At 38.1% G+C, this 19,678-nt stretch overlaps 1 protein-coding gene across 4 annotated transcripts in view; it reads left to right on the top strand.

Annotated features, from left to right (window-relative positions):
* LOC149228845 (mediator of RNA polymerase II transcription subunit 7a-like) overlaps nucleotides 1–18,631 on the top strand; it is a 227,213-nt gene extending 208,582 nt beyond the window's left edge. For all 4 annotated transcript variants that reach the window (XM_089378402.1, XM_089378403.1, XM_089378401.1 and 1 more), the window contains one exon: nucleotides 18,109–18,631. In XM_089378402.1, the coding sequence (XP_089234528.1) occupies nucleotides 18,109–18,169 (61 nt within the window). In that variant the 3' untranslated portion in view covers nucleotides 18,170–18,631. The remainder of the gene's footprint in view (nucleotides 1–18,108) is intronic.
* The last annotated feature ends 1,047 nt before the right edge of the window (nucleotides 18,632–19,678 follow it).

The raw sequence follows: 19,678 nt of genomic DNA, 5'->3' as shown, positions 1-19,678 counted from the left end.
CCGAGTTTTGCAGTTGCAGCTGAAGTTGGGCTCCAAGGGGGTCGAATTTCAGAAGTCTAAACCAACCAAAATCCTTCATGGGTTTTTTTGGGTTTAGGCCAAGGAGTCCGGGGTTAAAAGCACATAATTTTCTGGGTAGTAAAAGTGCACCTTCCAACCATTCGAACTTCAGCAGAGAGAGTTTTCTAGGGCAACACAGTGCAAATTGGTGCAGCAGTGGACAACCTTCAGTTCAGCGATTTTCTCACTTAGGTTTGGTCATGCTTGTCCATTGAGACAAGCCAAGGTGCACTATCCATTATATTTAGCCTTCAAAAAAGTAATAAAATGGCTCAACAGTTCCATATTTGCAGATTTTCTATGGATGTTTAATGTGTATTTCGTTTTTATAATTTGCTACACAGATTATTTGCTTTAGATCACTTGTAATCTTATTTAGGATCATTACATATGATGAGATACTAAGTTTATTCTTGAGTTGTTGTAGAAGAGCTGAATGAAATGTTGTCATTCCCCATTGAATCTGATGGTTATTCATTGCTGAAAGAGTTTACTATTTGAGTTTGTCAGTTAGGTGTTTGGGCAGAGAGAGATGCTATGTAAACCTATTTTTTTTGTCTGAGCAAAAGCAAGTTGAGACAATGAGTCTGTTTTTTTTATTGTCAGGGTTTAACAGGGGTAATGGTTGAAGATTTTATGTCTTGTAAGCCTTGCAATATTGAGAGTATATGAATTGTTGTGTTATTAAGTCAGAATCAGAGTACTGCTGTTAGAATATTATGTTGACAAGCTTCTTGTATAAGCTGATGTATTGCAGAGAGGGTTTAAGTCTAGAATGTTGCTGCGAAGGGGCAAATTCCTAGGGTCTAGTAGTTTGATTTTGAGAGATTGCATGCATCTTGTCACAAAGGGGTGTTTGTGCTAAGAAGTTTGTGTACTGAGCCAACTAGTCACTATTATATACTTTTTGATGTACTTGCCAAAGAAAAAACATGGACCAAACCTTCCTAAACTCCCTTCATAAACTCGCAGCAACAATCAATCGATCATTTTCCAAAGGGGTGCTTACTTTGCTACAAAACGAGTAACCACAGAAAGAACGTGAGTTGGGACCTATGTCACAAGGTTCGTCGAACTTTAACCTTGAGGTTCAAATTTTGGCGAACCTCAAAAATGTTTTGAGGTTCGACGAACCTCATCGAACCTCATAGCCAATGACCAAGTCCATAGATCAAAACTCATAACTTCATGTCACAACTCAAGCTTGTATTTTATCCTTGCAGTTTCCAAGTTTGTGATAGCATATTTTATGTTTATTGATGTTGATTTGTTACTATTTTATCCTATAATTCATTTTAAATTAATATATGTTTATATATATAGACGAACCTAATAGCGAACCTCATCAAAAAATTCGAACTCAAACCGAACCCAATCATTGTCGAACCCGAACTCGAACCCGAACCATGTGACATTGGTTGGGACACAAAATATTTAACCTTGGGGCAGATTTGGAACACATGAGGGTCACGATAAAATCTTTTTTCAAACTTGAAGAACTGGATGCACTCCTTTCCAAAGTACACCGGCGAGGGGAAGAAAATAATTTGGGCCCTAAAACCAACTATGTTTGCCCTAATACAAAACAAGTTCTTGGAGTACCCTTGTGAAGGGGTCACACTTATAGTTGCCTCCTGTCTTAGCAGTATCATGATGTTGACCGCACCTATACCTCCTTACAGTGATGACATAATGAGGAGAGTCTTTAGACTGATAATAGAGACCTTTTAGGACTTTTAGGACTTGAATAACAACGAGGGCCCTACATTTGGGAAAAATCTTGAGATTCTAAAAGGCATGGCCCTGGTTAGATCTTATGATATCATGTTTGATTTGGAGTGTGATGGTTTGATTCTCCAAATTTTCCAATGCTTCTTCAGCATTAGGAAACATCATCCTGCCGCAGTCATAACACTTATGCAGTCCATTTTGTCTTCATGTATGGGAGGTCGTGATGCCATTTGCAGGGAGTTGCACACTAGATTGTTGACCATTTGGAGGAGAGAACAACTAGTCTCACCCGCTGCTTATGATCTAGCCGAAAGGTTGGTTGAGTAGAACATTGGGCTATTCAGAAGACAATTGACTAGGGAAGAGCTGCTCACGTTTGGTGGATCATGCAACAAGAATGAGTTGAGGAAGAAGGTTCTTTGCTTCAATTGCAATGGACCTTGGGGACCTAACCACTCATGCATTGGTGACACCAAGGAGACGATAGGGGAGATTAGGAGGAGATTCCTTTTGACTTTCAGGATGAGGACTCTTCTTCTATAGTTGAGTCCATGTACACCTTTGAGGAGCATGAGCAGTCAAGGGGATTTGTTGACAATAGCTCAAAGATGCGACCATGTTTGGTAGAGGAGATTGATGAGTAGCAATTTGTTCCCATTCAGCATGAGCAACACATAATGGAGGATAGTGCGCATGATGGACCATCTTTGGAGAGTTAGTTGGTGGCTCATGTTGAGCCCATGATGGAGGAGGATGAGCAAACATCCTTGGGGGCAACCATTGATAAGGCAAAATGTTGCAAATTGGAAAAATTGGATGAAGGCAGGCTGATCTTTTTTGGGAAGGAGTCTTGCTTCTTGAACATACAAATGGTCTTTTTCATGGGCGAACACATCCCAGTTGAACATTTTCTTTTTCCATGGATCCTCAGCATCATAGGGACCAATTCCTTTGTAAATCTTTAGGAATGCAATTATCTCTGAATCAGAAGGAATTTCTACATGCTTTGGGACCTTATCTATTGGATTTCTTCTGTATGCGGGAATACAGGATTCACTAGTATAGCCAAGACCAAAGGAAGAAGAACTGGAAACAGTATGTACAAGTAGTTCTTCTTGAGGATTAAAGAATGAAACATGTTTATAGTTTTCATCAGATGGGTCGGCAGGAGGGACAAATCTGATCATGTTAATCCTATTTCTTTCTGACGCATCACCATGCAGAGTAGGAGGTTCAAAAGAGAATTGACAAAAAGTCTTTGAGCAGTGCGGATGATCACAGACAGAACTGAATGGCTCAGAAGAGCTTGGCTGTGACGAAAGTCTTTTAAGAGAGTCAAACACTGCTTGGTCAATTACAAATTGTGGAGATGGAGTAGGAACTTGGGCAGGATGTAATTGATTGATTGATGTAGGGATTCGCTTGAGTCTTGAATAGCGTTTGTAGCCTGTGTTGCCGAGGATTGGCGTTGAAGGTGTTGAAGACGTTGGACGAGAATTCGTACCTCGGTACGTGAGGAAGCCGCAATTTCTCCTACAAAAGGAAGCCGCAATTCTGCTTCTTATCATTTCTGCAAGTCTTAAACGGGTATTTCTCCTACTTATCTTAAAATGGATGTGTCTGGTAGAAATTCATCTACTGAATCTTCTGAGTCAATGGGAATGTTTGGTTCTATGCATTTTAAAGCTATAAGAACTGAAGATGAATTAAGATTTGGCTTAGAAAGTTTATGTTGTTCTGAATCTACTTCTGGTAATTCTGCCTGTATTGAGCAAGAAGAAACAGACCCTTTTGTCAATTGGAAACTTCCACCTGTCTCACCTTATGATGTATATTGAGGTCTTTCTTCTTTTAATTTCCGTGCCCTTAGTCAGATAAAAATCAAGGAAAAATCTATCAAAGCTGATTTAACATTGAACTCCATGATGACCATCCCTCTCCTCGAGCCCAAACATGTCAAAGCCGCTCTAAAAGCTGGTTATCAGTACGCCCATCTGGGAATGGTGAGGATAGGACTAAATGCCTTACATAGAAAAGGACAGAAGGCATATGTTTTCTCAGCCCTATTTGACAATCGATGGACTACCTTCACACAAGCCATGATAGGTGGAATTGAGACTAGTCTCTCTGAAGGTCCAGTCCAGTACGATGTTTTTCCCGACTTCTCTGTTGCTCTAGATGACCCTAATATCCTGCAATGCCTAACTTTAGGTATCCAGACAGCCGGATATGAAAATTTCAAATCAAAATCAAAAAAATTGTCAATTTTCTATATTACCTGTGTTCGTTTTTATAATACCACCATTCTTGCTGTTTTGCATGCCCCTGATAAAATGAAGGCAGGGTAACTCTTGTACAGTATGATTCTGCTTGTAATCCAGTAGCACTTGTATATGTCTCCCGTAATGATTTATGTCTTCCTGATGATTGGGTTACAAATTGGGGCAAACCTACCAAGAAAACTGTTGCTGCTGCCCAGTCAATTATCATAGAAGTAGATGGCAAGGTAACCTCCAGATTTCCCAGAGTAAACACAGTGCAGCGTGGTGGACCCTCTGTATCCACAATCCCTACATCAATCAATCAATTACATCCTGCCCAAGTTCCTGCTCCGTCTCCACAATTTGTAATTGACCAAGCAGTGTTTGACTCTCTTAAAAGACTTTTGTCACAGCCAAGCTCTTCTCAGCCAATCAGTTCTGTCTGTGATCATCCGCACTGCTCAAAGACTTTTTGTCAATTCTCTTCTGAACCTCCTACTCCGCATGGTAATGCGTCAGAAAGAAATAGGATTAACATGATCAGATTTGTCACTCCTGCCGACTCATCTGATGAAAACTATAAACATGTTTCATTCTTTAATCCTCAAGAAGAACTACTTGTACATACTGTTTCCAGTTCTTTTTCCTTTGGTCTTGGCTATACTAGTGAATCCTGTATTCCCGCATATAGAAGAAATCCAATAGATAAGGTCCCAAAGGATGTAGAAATTCCTTCTGATTCAGGAATCAGAGATAATTGCATTCCTAAAGATTTACAAAGGAATTGGTCCCTATGATGCTGAGGATCCATGGAAAAAGAAAATGTTCAACTGGGATATGTTCACCCATGAAAAAGAACATTTGTATGTTCAAGAAGCAAGACTCCTTCCCAAAAAAAATCAGCCTGCCTTCAATAGGCAAAATGTTGCAAATTGGAAAAATTGGATGAAGGTAGAAAACCAATGGATATCATTCTACGAATGGTATTACCCTTCTGCAAATATAATAGAACAATCCTTGATGAAACAATTCAAAAATCAGGCCCAACAAAAAAGAATCAATGATCAAGAAAAATTTGTAGAAGAAAAATTACAAGAAAATCCAGTAGTGATCCCTCCACCTCTGAAAGCTCCAGTTTTTGATTCAAAAAACTAGAAAATGGTATCTAAACCTAATTTCCCGAGGATTTTGATTGCTGTCAGAACAGAAGGAGAGAACCTACTGAAAAAGATTTGTTCTCAACTCAAAGTAAATATGATGAGAACAGAAACTCCGAATAAACACAAGTGGGAACTCCTTGATGGTTCTATCATGGAGACAGATACTGAATTTCCCCCTTGGAAGAATTTTGTTATACGAGGACAAGATGGAAAACTATACAAATTACTTCCATCTCATTTTGATGATCCCTCTTTGATAACAAAAGATTCTATTGCTGCTACCAACTGGACCAATTTGGATTTGTCCAGTCTTGAAAAATTTGTCAGATCTAGATTTGAGCATCAAGAAACTGCTAATTCAGAGATGAAATTAATGCTTGAAAGAATCCTGCAAAAACAGGATTACAATACAGTCTGTTTGAATAGCAGTGTCTCTACTTTAGCAGGCAATGATAAGACTCTTGCTCAGAGCCTTGACAGATTGTCCTTGCACACAGAAAAGAAAATCCATGAAGCAGCATCAGCGCATGGACGAGAAATTGTGAAGATTAGTACTTCCCTGGATATAGTTAAAAAACAAATTCGGGAAGTATCTCAAGGAGTAGAATCTCTGAAAAAGAAGCCTCGAGTAGAAGCCTACAAGTCTGCAACTCTATTCTCGGAACCCAAGACTTCTGTTCCCTATACTATCACTCCATCTGTGGAAAGCCTCATCAAAGCACCCAGTTCCATAACCTTTCCACCTCCAAATTCAACTCACCCATATTCTCTTTTTGCTAATCCCAGTTTTTTCAGTCCTGTGTCTACTATTGAGAAAAAGGAAACTGGTAAAAGTATAAAAGATGAAAAACTTTCAAGTTTTGTATTTGGAGAATCATTTGCTGAAGAGGAAGAAAATTTTGATACAAGTATCCATAAAATAGATGTTGAACCTCAGATTGAAGAACTTGAAGCCTGTATCAATAATTTCTCTCCTGAAGATAAAGAAGAATTTGGAATTAAAGATGATGAAGACAATCAGGTAAATGCTACTTCTTCCAGATCCCGATGGGAAACAACCTGGAATCCTACTCCTGACCGCAGAGACCTTATGAAATCTGAGTATCATAAGGATTGGTCTGCAAATTCTACCTATTCATGGAATATAGACAATTGCACTGAAGCAGAAATCATGTCTGTTTTGCATTCCATGCTTGTTTGCTATAGGACTTACCTTGCAGATGACATAAGTCCTATCAATGCAACAAGAAGAATAATTGGAGGATTTGAAGGTACTCTAGATTCATGGCTAAAAGCTGAAACATTGAAAGAGCCGAACCTTCTCCCTCATTGGGAAGCTGCAGTAGTACTTAATGAGGATGGTACTACTTATATGGATCCAGTCACAAGTCTGCCTGTCAATAATATGATAGGAAAACTTTTGTATGGTATTACAGTCAATTTCATTGGTTTCCCTCAGATCACCAATGATATTACCACAATAACTCTGCTTGCCATGAAGTTGCACAATATGCAACATTTCGATGAATATTTCAATGAATTTCTTCATAGGTTACACACTTTGACTCCAGATTTAATTCTTGAGCCAAAATGGAAGGAAATTTTTGTTGCCTCACTTCCTCAATGGGTCTCATCTTCTATTGTCAATAAGCTCCCAGGAAAGGTTGGTGACTATAAATTTGGCATCATTCGACAAGCTGTTAAAGCCATCATTGTAGAGCTCTGTTCTCAAATGAAAATTGCACGAGCTGCTACAAATCCTAAAAAGCCACATGGCTATCAGCAACTTTGTAAACAATGGCACCTTGGCAAGGCTGGTAATTCTGAGGGGCATAGGAAGAAGAAAAAGCATTTTAAAAAGAAGAATTCCCAGTCTTTCCAAGAAAAATCTAGAAGAAAACATTACAAAACAAAGCCTTACAAGCATACAAAAATGTTTTCTAAAGATAAAGAAATCATTTGCTACAACTGCAATCAGAAAGGTCATATAGCACCAAATTGTCCAGATAAGAAGAAAGATAAGTCAAAGAAGAAAGTGCAATATAGAAATAAGAAAGGAAAAATCAATTTCTTTGATTTACCCAGTAGCTGTGATGAACTTATATCTTCTGATTCAGAGTCGGAAAATGATTTAAATTTTGTTGATTCAGATGAAACATCTGAAGAAGAATCTTGTAATAATCCCCATTGTACAGAATGCAGAGAATGTGATTGCAGTGACCCAGATATTTGCAGGTGCAATACAGTCAGAATGATGAAAATTGATTATGATGAAATTAGTAAGAACATTTTTTCACAAATGATGGCAGCCAATGATCCACAAATAAAAAACATGTATGAAACACTGTTGTCAGAACATTTGAATAAGACACCCTCAGATTCAAAGAAAGTTACCAGTAAAGGGTATGTGCCTCCTGCTTCTCTATTTTCAGTAGAAGCATTGACTCGGCAATTCAGAAATGAAGACTTTGGCGAAGATTTTCCACAGACATTGCCTGCTGTCCATCAAACCATTAAGGACTTGAGAAAAACTATAAAAGAGAATCGGAGACTGTGCATAGAAAAACACAATGAGCTGAGCTTAAGAATGATGAATGCACGACAGCTTTTGCTTCAACATCACAAGGCCCAGTTTCAGGAAAAACGGAAAACTGGACATCTCATACAAATCCCTTTTCGACGAAAGGAGAAAGTTCAGAGGAAGAAGAAGAACTAGTGAGAACAGATTTTGGATGCAATAGCTTAAAAAGAGATTGATGTATTGCATCAAAATGAAGGTAAGAGTTGGAAGCCAGTATGAATACTGGAAAGTCCTTATGGATACTGGTTCGAGATTAAATATAGTAAGTGATACTGTTGTTAGCATGCATCTCAGGAGGCCTACAGCCTGTCCCAAAGTAATTACAACAAGTGGAGAAATTGCCACCAAATATGAAGTTGATGTAGATGCATTCTTGACAGAGAAAATTGGTATACATCTAGTATGTCCTGTTGTCCTTGGCATAGATTGTGCTATGTATCTCGGTACACCTTTTTTCCAGAACTTCGAAAAACATGGAGCGAAGTTTGATGAAGACAGCCAAAGGTATGGTTACTTTGTCTCCATAAATAACAGAGAAATTTTCTTCCCTTTCATCAACTCTAGTTCGCCAAATAGATTAAAAAGGATAGAGAGGATGGAAAATCTTTTGGCAAAAATGGAAGTGAAGAAAGAAATTTTGAAGACAGAAGAACATCTAGACAATGGAAAATACTCAAAAGAAATAGCAGATCTCACTGCTAAATTCAAAGAATGTTGTTCTGATGATCCGAATGCCTTTTGGCACATCCATAAGCAGGAAGTAGAACTTCCTCTCAAGAAAGATTTCAGTGGAAAATTAAGAAGGTCAAAAGCAGTAGCAATGAATGAAGATCAGATGAAGCTTTGTAAAGAAGAAATCAAGGATTTACTAAAGAAAGGACTTATCAGAAAAAGCAAAAGTCCAATTGCTTGTTTTGCTTTCTATGTGAATAAACATGCTGAAATTGCCAGAGGAAAACCAAGGCTTGTCGTAAATTATAAACCTCTAAATGATATCCTTGATTATGATGCATATCCTCTACCTAAACCTTCTATACTTGCTCAGATTTCAAAATCCAAAATTTTCTCCAAGTTTGATCTAAAATCTGGATTCTGGCAAGTAGGAATCAAAGAAGAGGATAAATGGAAAACAACATTCTCTGTTCCTGGAGGCCATTATGAATGGAATATCATGCCATTCGGATTGATCAATGCTCCATCTGCCTTTCAGTGGATAATGGATGAAACTTTTGAAGGAATGGATGAATTCCTGAAAAAATACATTGATGATATTTTAATTCATTCTGATAATATTGTTGACCATATTAAGCATTTGAAGCTTTTCCTGCGAAGGGTCAAAGAGATGGGTATAGTACTATTAGAATCCAAAATGAAGCTATTCCGGCCTATGATAGAATTTTTGGGTTACAACATACAACATGGATCCTATACTGTAATCCAGAGAAGCTTAAATTTTGTTGATCACTTCCCTAATGGGATCAAAGACAAAACACAGTTACAGAGATTTTTGGGAAGTCTGAATTATATCTCCAAGTTTCTGAAGCATTGTGCACAAGAACGGAAACTCCTAAACTAGAGACTTCAAAAAGCTCCAATTCCATGGAATAATGACTGCACTCAGGCAGTCAAAAGAATAAAGGAAAAAGTTAGAAACATTCAGCCACTCTCCCCTATTCGTGAAGAATGGGAAAAAATCATCATGACAGATGCTAGCCATGAAGGTTGGGGTGCAGTTTTGTGCCAAAAGAATCCCTACAATAAATCTGAAGTAGAAATTTGCTAGTATGCATCTGGTCTTTGGGCCAAAAATCAAATAAATTGGTCCAGTCTCAAGAAAGAACTAAGAGCCGTCTGTTTGGGTATAGCTAAATTCAGAGATTTTGTTATCTACACCCATTTTACTGTTAAAATAGATTGTCAAGCCCTGAAATATGCAATTCATAAGTGTGAATTTGAAGATGCGCCATGGTAAGATGGATCATGCAGCTCAGCCAGTATAATTTTGATATTGAATTTGTAAAAGGTGATAAGAATAGCTTCGCTGATATGTTGAGCAGAGAATTTTTATCTGAGCATTCAATATTACAGTGCAATTACCTTGGGAGAAGAGAAGGTACTATTGAAATTGAAACCTCCCCAGGTTGAATTGCTTATGATCTCGACAAAACCCATCTAGATCATGATGACAATTGGCGTCCCATCAAAGAGATCAGGTATAGAACAGGTTTTGATTACAAATGGACAGATCCACATCAAGATCAGATGAATGAGGAAGCCTTAGAAGCCCTTGATTACTTAAGACAGATTGGGAGCATTGCATACAGGCTTGAGAGAGATCATGAAGATGATAATAGAATCACCAGCTGCCATATAACATTCAGAAGATTCGACAATCATCTTAACAGAGAAAATTATGATCCAGAACGACAACAGGAAGCTTTCTACACAGCAATGAATTTGCAAAATTTTTCAACTAACATGTTTTATTCTTTGCAGTTTTCATTTTTGTTTGAAGGGGTCCCAGTTGAAGATATGGAAGAAGATGATCCACTTCCTGAATGGTTTATGGAATGGTGGAAAAGATTCGGGCTATCACCACTTATCCTAAAACCATATTCATTCACTTTATTGAAGATTCCAAATTTCAGCCCATCAAGCATGCTCGTGACTCAAGTATTGTACAAGACAATTGAAGATCTAGTAAATCTAAGCGATGAAGATTTTTTAAATGGGGTTCGTAGGTGCGGTCATGTCCGATGGTTTGTGATGAACCATTACAAGGAAAGAAAAATTATTCCAGTACTAATTATGAAGAATTTCATCGACAAATTGATCCAGACTTGAACCCATTCATGAACTTAAACTACTTGGACTTACCAGACCTATAATACATTCTGTTTGAATAGCAATGTCTCTACTTTAGCAAACAATGACAAGAATCTTGCTTAGAGCCTTGACAGATTGCCCTTGCACATAGAAAAGAAAATCCATGAAGCAGCCTCAACTCATGGACAAGATAACATGGGACAATCTTCCCATGCCCAAATCTGACTTTCCGATCTGATCAGACCTGATCAACATCTTTTCTTTTGAGTCATCAGTTTGTACACTCTGCTTTCGGCAGATCACGGATGATTGTCCCCCTTTGTTAGTTCTATAAATATTTTGAACTACAAGGTAAGGCTCATTCGGCTCTGGAGAGTCTAGAGGTCTAAGTCGAGCTTTCTCCTGCTCTGCATCTGCAGACTCTTAGTCTGATCTGCTTGCAACACGAGATAAGTTCTAGTCTGTAAATGATTTGAGAAGCCTGCGCATTAGCACTTGAGGCTAATGAGAACCTAAAGTGGCCGAATCATATAGGTTATATGCTTCTGTAAGTCTGTTTGAATCTTGAGACTCAGTCTGCTTGTATGCCAGGTAGCCTGTAGATCAGTTATGCTTCGGCTAACCCATATCTACTAAACGCTGCAGCAGTCAATCTGAGGAAAATATTTTCCCTTTGTATTTTGAGCATCCATAATAAAGAAAGTTCTGTTCAAATTTCCGCAAACTTGCTATGTTATTTATATTCGTTGAAGGTCCTGTTTAAATGGTATCAGAGCCAAGTATTGTTTGAGTGGATTTTGTATGTGAGATATTGTCTGAGTGGATTGCAAATTTGCTTGAGTCCTGAATAGCGTTTGTAGCTTGTGTTGCCGAGGATTGGCGTTGAAGGTGTTGAAGACGTTGGACGAGAATTCGTACTTTGGTACGCGAGGAAGCCGCAATTTCTCCTACAAAAGGAAGCCGCAATTCTGCTTCTTATCATTTGTGCAAGTCTTAAACGAGTATTTCTCCTACTTATCTTAAAATGGACGCGTCTGGTAGAAATTCATCTACTGAATCTTCTGAGTCAATGGGAATGTTTGGTTCTAAGCATTTTAAAGCTATAAGAATTGAAGATGAATTAAGATCTGGCTTAGAAAGTTTATGTCGTTTTGAATCTACTTCTGGTAATTCTGCCTGTATTGAGCAAGAAGAAACAGACCCTTCTGTCAATTGGAAACTTCCACCTGTCTCACCTTATGATGTATATCGAGGTCTTTCTTCTTTTAATTTCCGTGCCCTTAGTCAGATAAAAATCAAGGAAAAATCTATCAAAGCTGATTTAACATTGAACTCCATGATGACCATCCCTCTCCTTGAGCCCAAACATGTCAAAGCCGCTCTCAAAGCTGGTTATCAGTACGCCCATCTGGGAATGGTGAGGATAGGACTAAATGCCTTACATAGAAAAGGACAGAAGGCATATGTTTTCTCAGCCCTATTTGACAATCGATGGACTACCTTCACACAAGCCATGAGAGGTGGAATTGAGACTAGTCTCTCTGAAGGTCCAGTACAGTACGATGTTTTTCCCGACTTCTCTGTTGCTCTAGATGACCCTAATATCCTGCAATGCCTAACTTTAGGTATCCAGACAGCCGGATATGAAAATTTCAAATCAAAATCAAAAAATTTGTCAATTTTCTATATTACCTGTGTCGTTTTTATAATACCACCATTCCTGCCGTTTTGCATGCACTTGATAAAAATGAAGGTAGGGTAACTCTTGTACAGTATGATTCTGCTTGTAATCCAGTAGCACCTGTATATGTTTCCCGTAATGATTTATGTCCTCCTGATGATTGGGTAACAAATTGGGGCAAACCTGCCAAGAAAACTGTTGCTGCTGCCCAGTCAATTATCATAGAAGTAGATGGCAAGGTAAACACCAGATTTCCCAGAGTAAACACAGTCCAGCGTGGTGGACCCTCTGTATCCACAATCCCTACATCAATCAATCAATTACATCCTGCCCAAGTTCCTGCTCTGTCTCCACAATTTGTAATTGACCAAGCAACGTTTGACTCTCTTAAAAGACTTTTGTCACAGCCAAGCTCTTCTCAGCAATTCAGTTCTGTCTGTGATCATCTGCACTGCTCAAAGACTTTTTGTCAATTCTCTTTTGAACCTCCTACTCCGCATGGTAATGCGTCAAAAAGAAATAGGATTAACATGATCAGATTTGTCACTCCTGCCGACTCATCTGATGAAAACTATAAACATGTTTCATTCTTTAATCCTCAAGAAGAACTACTTGTACATACTGTTTCCAGTTCTTTCCCTTTGGTCTTGGCTATACTAGTGAACCTTGTATTCCCGCATACAGAAGAAATCCAATAGATAAGGTCCCAAAGCATGTAGAAATTCCTTCTGATTCAGAGATAATTGCATTCCTAAAGATTTACAAAGGAATTGGTCCCTATGATGCTGAGGATCCATGGAAAAAGAAAATGTTCAACTGGGATATGTTCACCCATGAAAAAGAACATTTGTATGTTCAAGAAGCAAGACTCCTTCCCAAAAAATATCAGCTTGCCTTCAATAGGCAAAATGTTGCAAATTGGAAAAATTGGATGAAGGCAGAAAACCAATGGATATCATTCTACGAACGGTATTATCCTTCTGCAAATATAATAGAAAGATCCTTGATGAGACAATTCAAAAATCATGCCCAACAAAAAAGAATCAAGGATCAAGAAAAATTTGTAGAAGAAAAATTACAAGAAAATCTAGTAGTGATCCCTCCACCTTTGAAAGCTCCAGTTTTTGATTCAAAAATCCAAAAAATGGTATCTAAACCTAATTTCCCGAAGATTTTGATTGCTGCCAGAACAAAAGGAGAGAACCTACTGAAAAAGATTTGTTCTCAACTCAAAGTAAATATGACGAGGACAGAAACTCCAATAAACACAAGTGGGAACTCCTTGATGGTTCTATCATGGAGACAGATACTGAATTTCCCCCTTGGGAGAATTTTGTTATACGAGGACAAGATGGAAAATTATACAAATTACTTCCATCTCATTTTGATGATCCCTCTTCGATAACAAAAGATTCTATTGCTGCTACCAACTGGACCAATTTGGCTTTGTCCAGTCTTGAAAAATTTGTCAGATCTAGATTTGAGCATCAAGAAACTGCTAATTCAGAGATGAAATTAATGCTTGAAAGAATCCTGCAAAAACAAGATTATAGTACAGCCTGTTTGAATAGCAGTGTCTCTACTTTAGCAAACAATGACAAGACTCTTGCTCAGAGCCTTGACAGATTGTCCTTGCACATAGAAAAGAAAATCCATGAAGCAGCCTCAGCGCATGGATGAGATAACATGGGACAGTCTTCCCATGCCCGAATCTGGCTTTCCGATCTGATCAGACCTAATCAACATCTTTTCTTTTGAGTCATCAGTTTGTACACTCTGCTTTCGGCAGATCACGGATGATTGTCCCCCTTTGTTAGTTCTATAAATATTTTGAACTACAAGGTAAGGCTCATTTGGGTCTGGAGAGTCTAGAGGTCTAAGTCGAGCTTTCTCCTGCTCTGCATCTGCGGACTCTTAGTCTGATCTGCTTGCAACACAAGATAAGTTCTAGTCTGTAAATGATTTGAGAAGCCTGCGCATTAGCACTTGAGGCTAATGAGAACCTAAAGTGGCCGAATCATATAGGTTATATGTTTCTGTAAGTCTGTTTGAATCTTGAGACTCAGTCACCAAGTAGCCTGTAGATTGGTTATGCTTCGACTAACCCATATCTACTAAACGCTGCAGCAGTCAATTTGAGGAAAAGATTTTCCCTTTGTGTTTTGAGCATCCATAATAAAGAAAGGTCTGTTCAAATTTCCGCAAACTTGCTATGTTATTTATATTCATTGAAGGTCCTATTTAAATGCACGCAGGTGTACAGATAGCCCCAGGGAGATAGTATTTGCAGACATGGGTCATCAAGAGGTATTGGGACTTGACATCATAGTTTTGTAGGTGACGAGTGGACTGATGGAGCAGGGAGTTTTTGGTCATATGAGGGAGGCTCATTTGGACACAGTGGTGCATCCATCTTTGGGTATACCCATTGATGAGGTGCAGGTAGGTGTAGTAGCATCTAGCAAAGCTGTAGTATTTCTAGGCAGTAGCCCTCTCCAGGAGTACATAGACAGGGCATGCAACACAGTTTGGCTACTTGTACCCATTAGGGAGAGAGGCAGGGTTTTCTCGATGGATATTGTTGATTGGCCAGACAAAGTTGCGTGAGTTGGGCATGGTGCAACATACGAGACTTGTCCCAGATATAGGTACCTATGCATTCGATCCCTCCCACAGGATGGATTGGCGAGAGATCATGAGTTGGTACCCTATTGATGGAGTATCATTTTTAGCCAAGAGCATTGTACTGCAGTAGCCCTTAGATGTGAGGGATACTACGTGCTCTAGTTGATAGTAGGATGTAGGCTAGCCACTCATCAGTATTTCAACATAACATCAACATGGTGAGAGTGATCTTGGTCGATGCGAAGGGTTGGATTGGAGAGAGGCAATGAGTTGGTACATGATGGAAGGAACAACACTCATGGTTAGAGTTATAGCACAACTAGAGCCATGGAGCATTGAAACTTGTTCTTGGTGGCATTGGGATCCAAGAGGATTGGTTGATGACAGGCTCAGTCAGAGATTAGTCTGGGATCTGGGCATTGAGGGGTCCATTTATGGTGGATTGACATAGAGGCATACCATCACCCAATGGTTTGTATGCGATCTGGGCATTAGGTCTTTGTTACATTGGGCCACTAGACTGGTCCACAGGTTTGGATTGCTTGAGGGCAAGCAATCTTGGGGCAGGAGGATTTGTGATGTTCCTTTTTTTGGTATTCCTTATGGCATGGTTAGGATGGACTTTCAGGGTTGGAGGCAGATAGGTCACAGGTACAGGTTTACGTCATCAGCGGGCCAAGGGGATATTGGAGATGTTTCATGGGGTTTTAAGGAGTTTCTATGGGATCCGATGGCATTCGCTTGGTGTGTTCCAATCTCTGCACAACTTTCCTTTCGTTCCATTTCATTTTGACACTTTCGAAAAATAGGGTTATTATTGGGTCTAACTCAATTAATTACGCTTAAGGTGGTGTTCCGAGAAGAACACTTGATGGAATGCCTTAGTGTAATAGCTCATTGGAACTATAACGAGAAGATCTACAGGATGGGATGGTTAGAAGTAATTTTTAGTGACCTGAGGAGGCATGGTGGCCAATTTACCCTTTTCCCACATTAAAAGGAATATTTTAATTGAAATAAAAAGAGGGAAAAGTGCTCCATGGTTAAAATAATAATAAAATAGGAGGTTCTAAAGGGGTCCATCAGATTTATAAAAGAGGAGGAGGCCACCATTGGAGGACATCTTGGATTTGATCTTCTTCTTGTATGGGAGGTTTGAGAACTTGGTTCTCTACTTCATTTGTAGCCCTAGGATGGAAACCCTCAGGTGATTGAGTGAGGTTGGGCGAGTACCCACCTTCCGTTGGTGAATTCATCCAAAATTGACAGGAGAGCCTAGCAGTGCAATTCAGTTCAGTTTGGAGGGCCAGCATAGCATTGGAGCAGATTCTTGAGGCCAGTTTCCCATCTCAACTATTTTGTTGTATCAATTTGTAAACTGCGGTCTCTATTATAATAAAAATTGAGATTGTTCCTTTTCATTTTGTTGTTATTTTGCCATATGCTATTGGTTATATTTTTACATGGCAATGTTTTGTTAAAATAAATGGAAATTTTTATGGAGAAATTTTGGTTCAGTTAGATTTCTGTGAAATATCCTGTTTGGGATATTACAGACACATTACCCTCTACGAGTGATTCATTACAAAGACACTCTCCTTTTATATATAGAATAGGCAAGGGAGGCCAGCAATAGAACATGGACTAAGTTCACAAGCAAACCTTAGGCTAAGTCAACAATAACCCCATATCTGGAGCACTACACTAAGCATGAATTCCTTACGACACAATAGAGTTTGTAGTATGTACAAATCCCCAAGGTGGTGTGCTCTCCATGTTTAGGTGTCCACATATCAAGTGCTTCTCTAAGAAAAATGTTGCATTTTCCTGCAACGACATCTTAACTCAAGCATTCATCCTTAGTATGTGTAAGGTGGCTCCAATGCTTTAAGGCTATGTCCAACCTCTTGGTGCATAATGTTCTCCTCCGAGATTGTCACTTGACATGTCTCAAGCATCCATCCTCAACAAGTGCACTCTTGTAGAAGATGTCAAATTATGATATTGTGCAAAGTACCACATCACAAAAGTGCACCTTTCTATCACTGATCCGAGCGTAATCATAACTAGATCCGAGGGTAATCATACACCCACCAAACTCCAAAATTCATATGTAAGACATCCCAAAGACAACAAAGGGGTTAGAGGACCACAAGCTGTCCACGTCACATGAAGTGCTCCTCTAGCTAGGCGAAAACAATGCTGGAGCAACCAAAAGATAATACAAAGTGACCATTCCATTGTTTCTTATATCTTACGATTTATATCTCATAATCATGCAGTTTATCCCATACAGGTACTAGAAAATGGTTCAACGTAGCATTCTTAACTTGAGAGTTGATTTGATCATGGATATTTTGTAATCAATTTTGATTTTGACAAAACAAACTTTTTTTTTCCCTTTTAATTGTATAAATGGAGGTTTGGGTTTCATTTTTGTGTACAGAGCCGTAATTTTCAGATCTAGATAGCATCAAGACATGAGGTAAATGGGCTTTGGAGTTGCTGTAACAAAGATATTTTGACCATCATCATAGAGGCATAATAGCGAGTATATTTTATGCAATAAAACTCTGCAAAGCTTATAAACCAACAATGTCGATACATCAATAGCACCAAAATTCGGAATGGAGTTCCTTGTGCTTTGAGGATAACTGTGAAGAAATTTTGTTGACTTGCCACATAGAAGAATGGTCTCTCTTTCATCTTTTGGCATCTTGCGTCTTTGTACAGGGACGGGGAGGAGGCTTAATTTTTTTTTTCAGAAAAACCTTTTATTTTTTCAGTTCTTAGATAATAACTTCTAAGTCTGCTCAAAATGATACAATCATGTTACATCTTGCTTTTATGTTGCAATAAGTTCTGTGATTTGACATAGAAAGTAAAAAAGTTGTGTGTACTTGAATTATTTTATATATTTCCTTATTTCAACTGTCTTGTGATCTCATTACATGTCGCTCTAAATATTTGTTTTGATAAGTGGATCGAATTGTTTTGTCCAACTGGCAATTTTAATTTTGATAATCTTTGGTCCCTGTAAGCACCTGTGTTTTTCCATTGTGAACACATTGTGTTTCCCCTTGTAAATACTCATGACTTTTTGCATAGATGATTCTGACATAAATTACTATAGTATCCTATCGCTGAATTGAAATGATGAAAAACTAGATTATTTCATTGCAGGAGAAGGGAGGAGGCTCGTCAATTGCTTAGGGAATCGCTTTCCACTTTAGATGGCATTTGATTCAAGACAATTTTGGATGTTGGAACACCCTGGAACGTTCTGTCATAGTAATGAGCAGGAGAAGAAAATCATTTGATCTTTAGACACAATCTCACTATAAAATTAAAAGAAAGAGGGGAAGCTTTCCACTTTATATGGCAATTGATTCACGACAATTTTGGATGTTGGAACACCCTGGAACGTTCTGTCATGTGTAACGAGTAGGAAAAGAAAATCATTTGATCTTTAGACACGATCTATCTTACTATAAAATTAAAAAAAGAGGGGAAGTTACCTACCACGTTCTTTTGTATTTGTCCATAGATCTATCTGTTGGAACGAAATAAATGTTTTTTAAATTTTTGATTAGTGCCGGAGATGGGTGCAACTATTAAGCAATGTTTATCTTAACAACATTTTACAAGATTTGACTGTCTTCTATAAGTATTGCTCATTGTTTATTGGGAATATTTATTTTGCTTATTCAAGCATTTGAGAATCTTTTATAAATATTAAGTCTTATAAGGAATATATATATATATATATATATATTCCATGGACAGTTTATCGGGGCTTTGTAATGTATATGTGGTACTGCTTTTTGAAGGAAATCTTTATGGGGAAATGTAAGGGATGTTTACCAAATTCATGGATGACATTATGAGTAAATTTTTTGATGTAGATTAGTGCACATCACTCAGGGAGATTTGAACCAAAGACCTATGCCATAGAAATAGCCAAATGCCTCACAATATTGGCAACAATGGGTTGAGCTAAACCCCTTAACATGAAAGGGATATATGATATATGCTTTTGGTGTGATGTTTGTTTGGCATAATCCATATACAAAATTTATTCATGATTGTAATTTGCAACTATTTTGAAAGCTTGGTTTTGGCATATTAAACGACTTGTCTTCATTTGCTTAATCTAGAAAATGCAACATTTAAGGTTTGTTTGTTTTTTAATGTTGAATATTTTTTAGCGTCTTAAATAATCTAATTATGATGAAAGTGATGTTTCAAGAAAAAAATTATTTAGCATTTCATTCAATTTTTAGTTTATTGATTGAGTGGTTGATAGATTCAATATTTCAACACTAGTGATTTCACTTCAAATACTACTGCATTTATTTCTTGAGCCTCAAGTTTTTCTTTTTTTGGTATTTCTATCTTTTAGGCCATACATCTCAGGTAAAATTATTAGGCACCTCATCTCATTTTGAGGATGATACTTAGGCTAAACTACAGATTCTTTAGGGCATAATGCCAAGTCAACAATAGGACTCGAAGGAATTACAACAATATACTCTTTATGAGTTCAACATGTTACTTATGATAATAGAACTTGGGTGAGGAGGATAGCACTCCATCCCACAAGCACTCGAGCTAAACCTGATTGACTGGATTTCCTCATCCCTAAGTTGTGTTTGTTGTTCTAGATTTTCACCTCATTACCATTTTGTGACATCTTTCTAAATCTTTGCTCATTTTGAAGTTTCACTATTTTGAAAAGTTGGATGCATAAGAT

The sequence above is a fragment of the Pinus tabuliformis genome, chromosome J (genome assembly GCF_031772625.1).
Source record: "Pinus tabuliformis cultivar Carrire ecotype Pingquan chromosome J, CPIR1, whole genome shotgun sequence".
NCBI classification, from domain to species: Eukaryota; Viridiplantae; Streptophyta; class Pinopsida; order Pinales; family Pinaceae; genus Pinus; species Pinus tabuliformis.
This window is presented reverse-complemented; position numbering and strand designations above follow the sequence as displayed.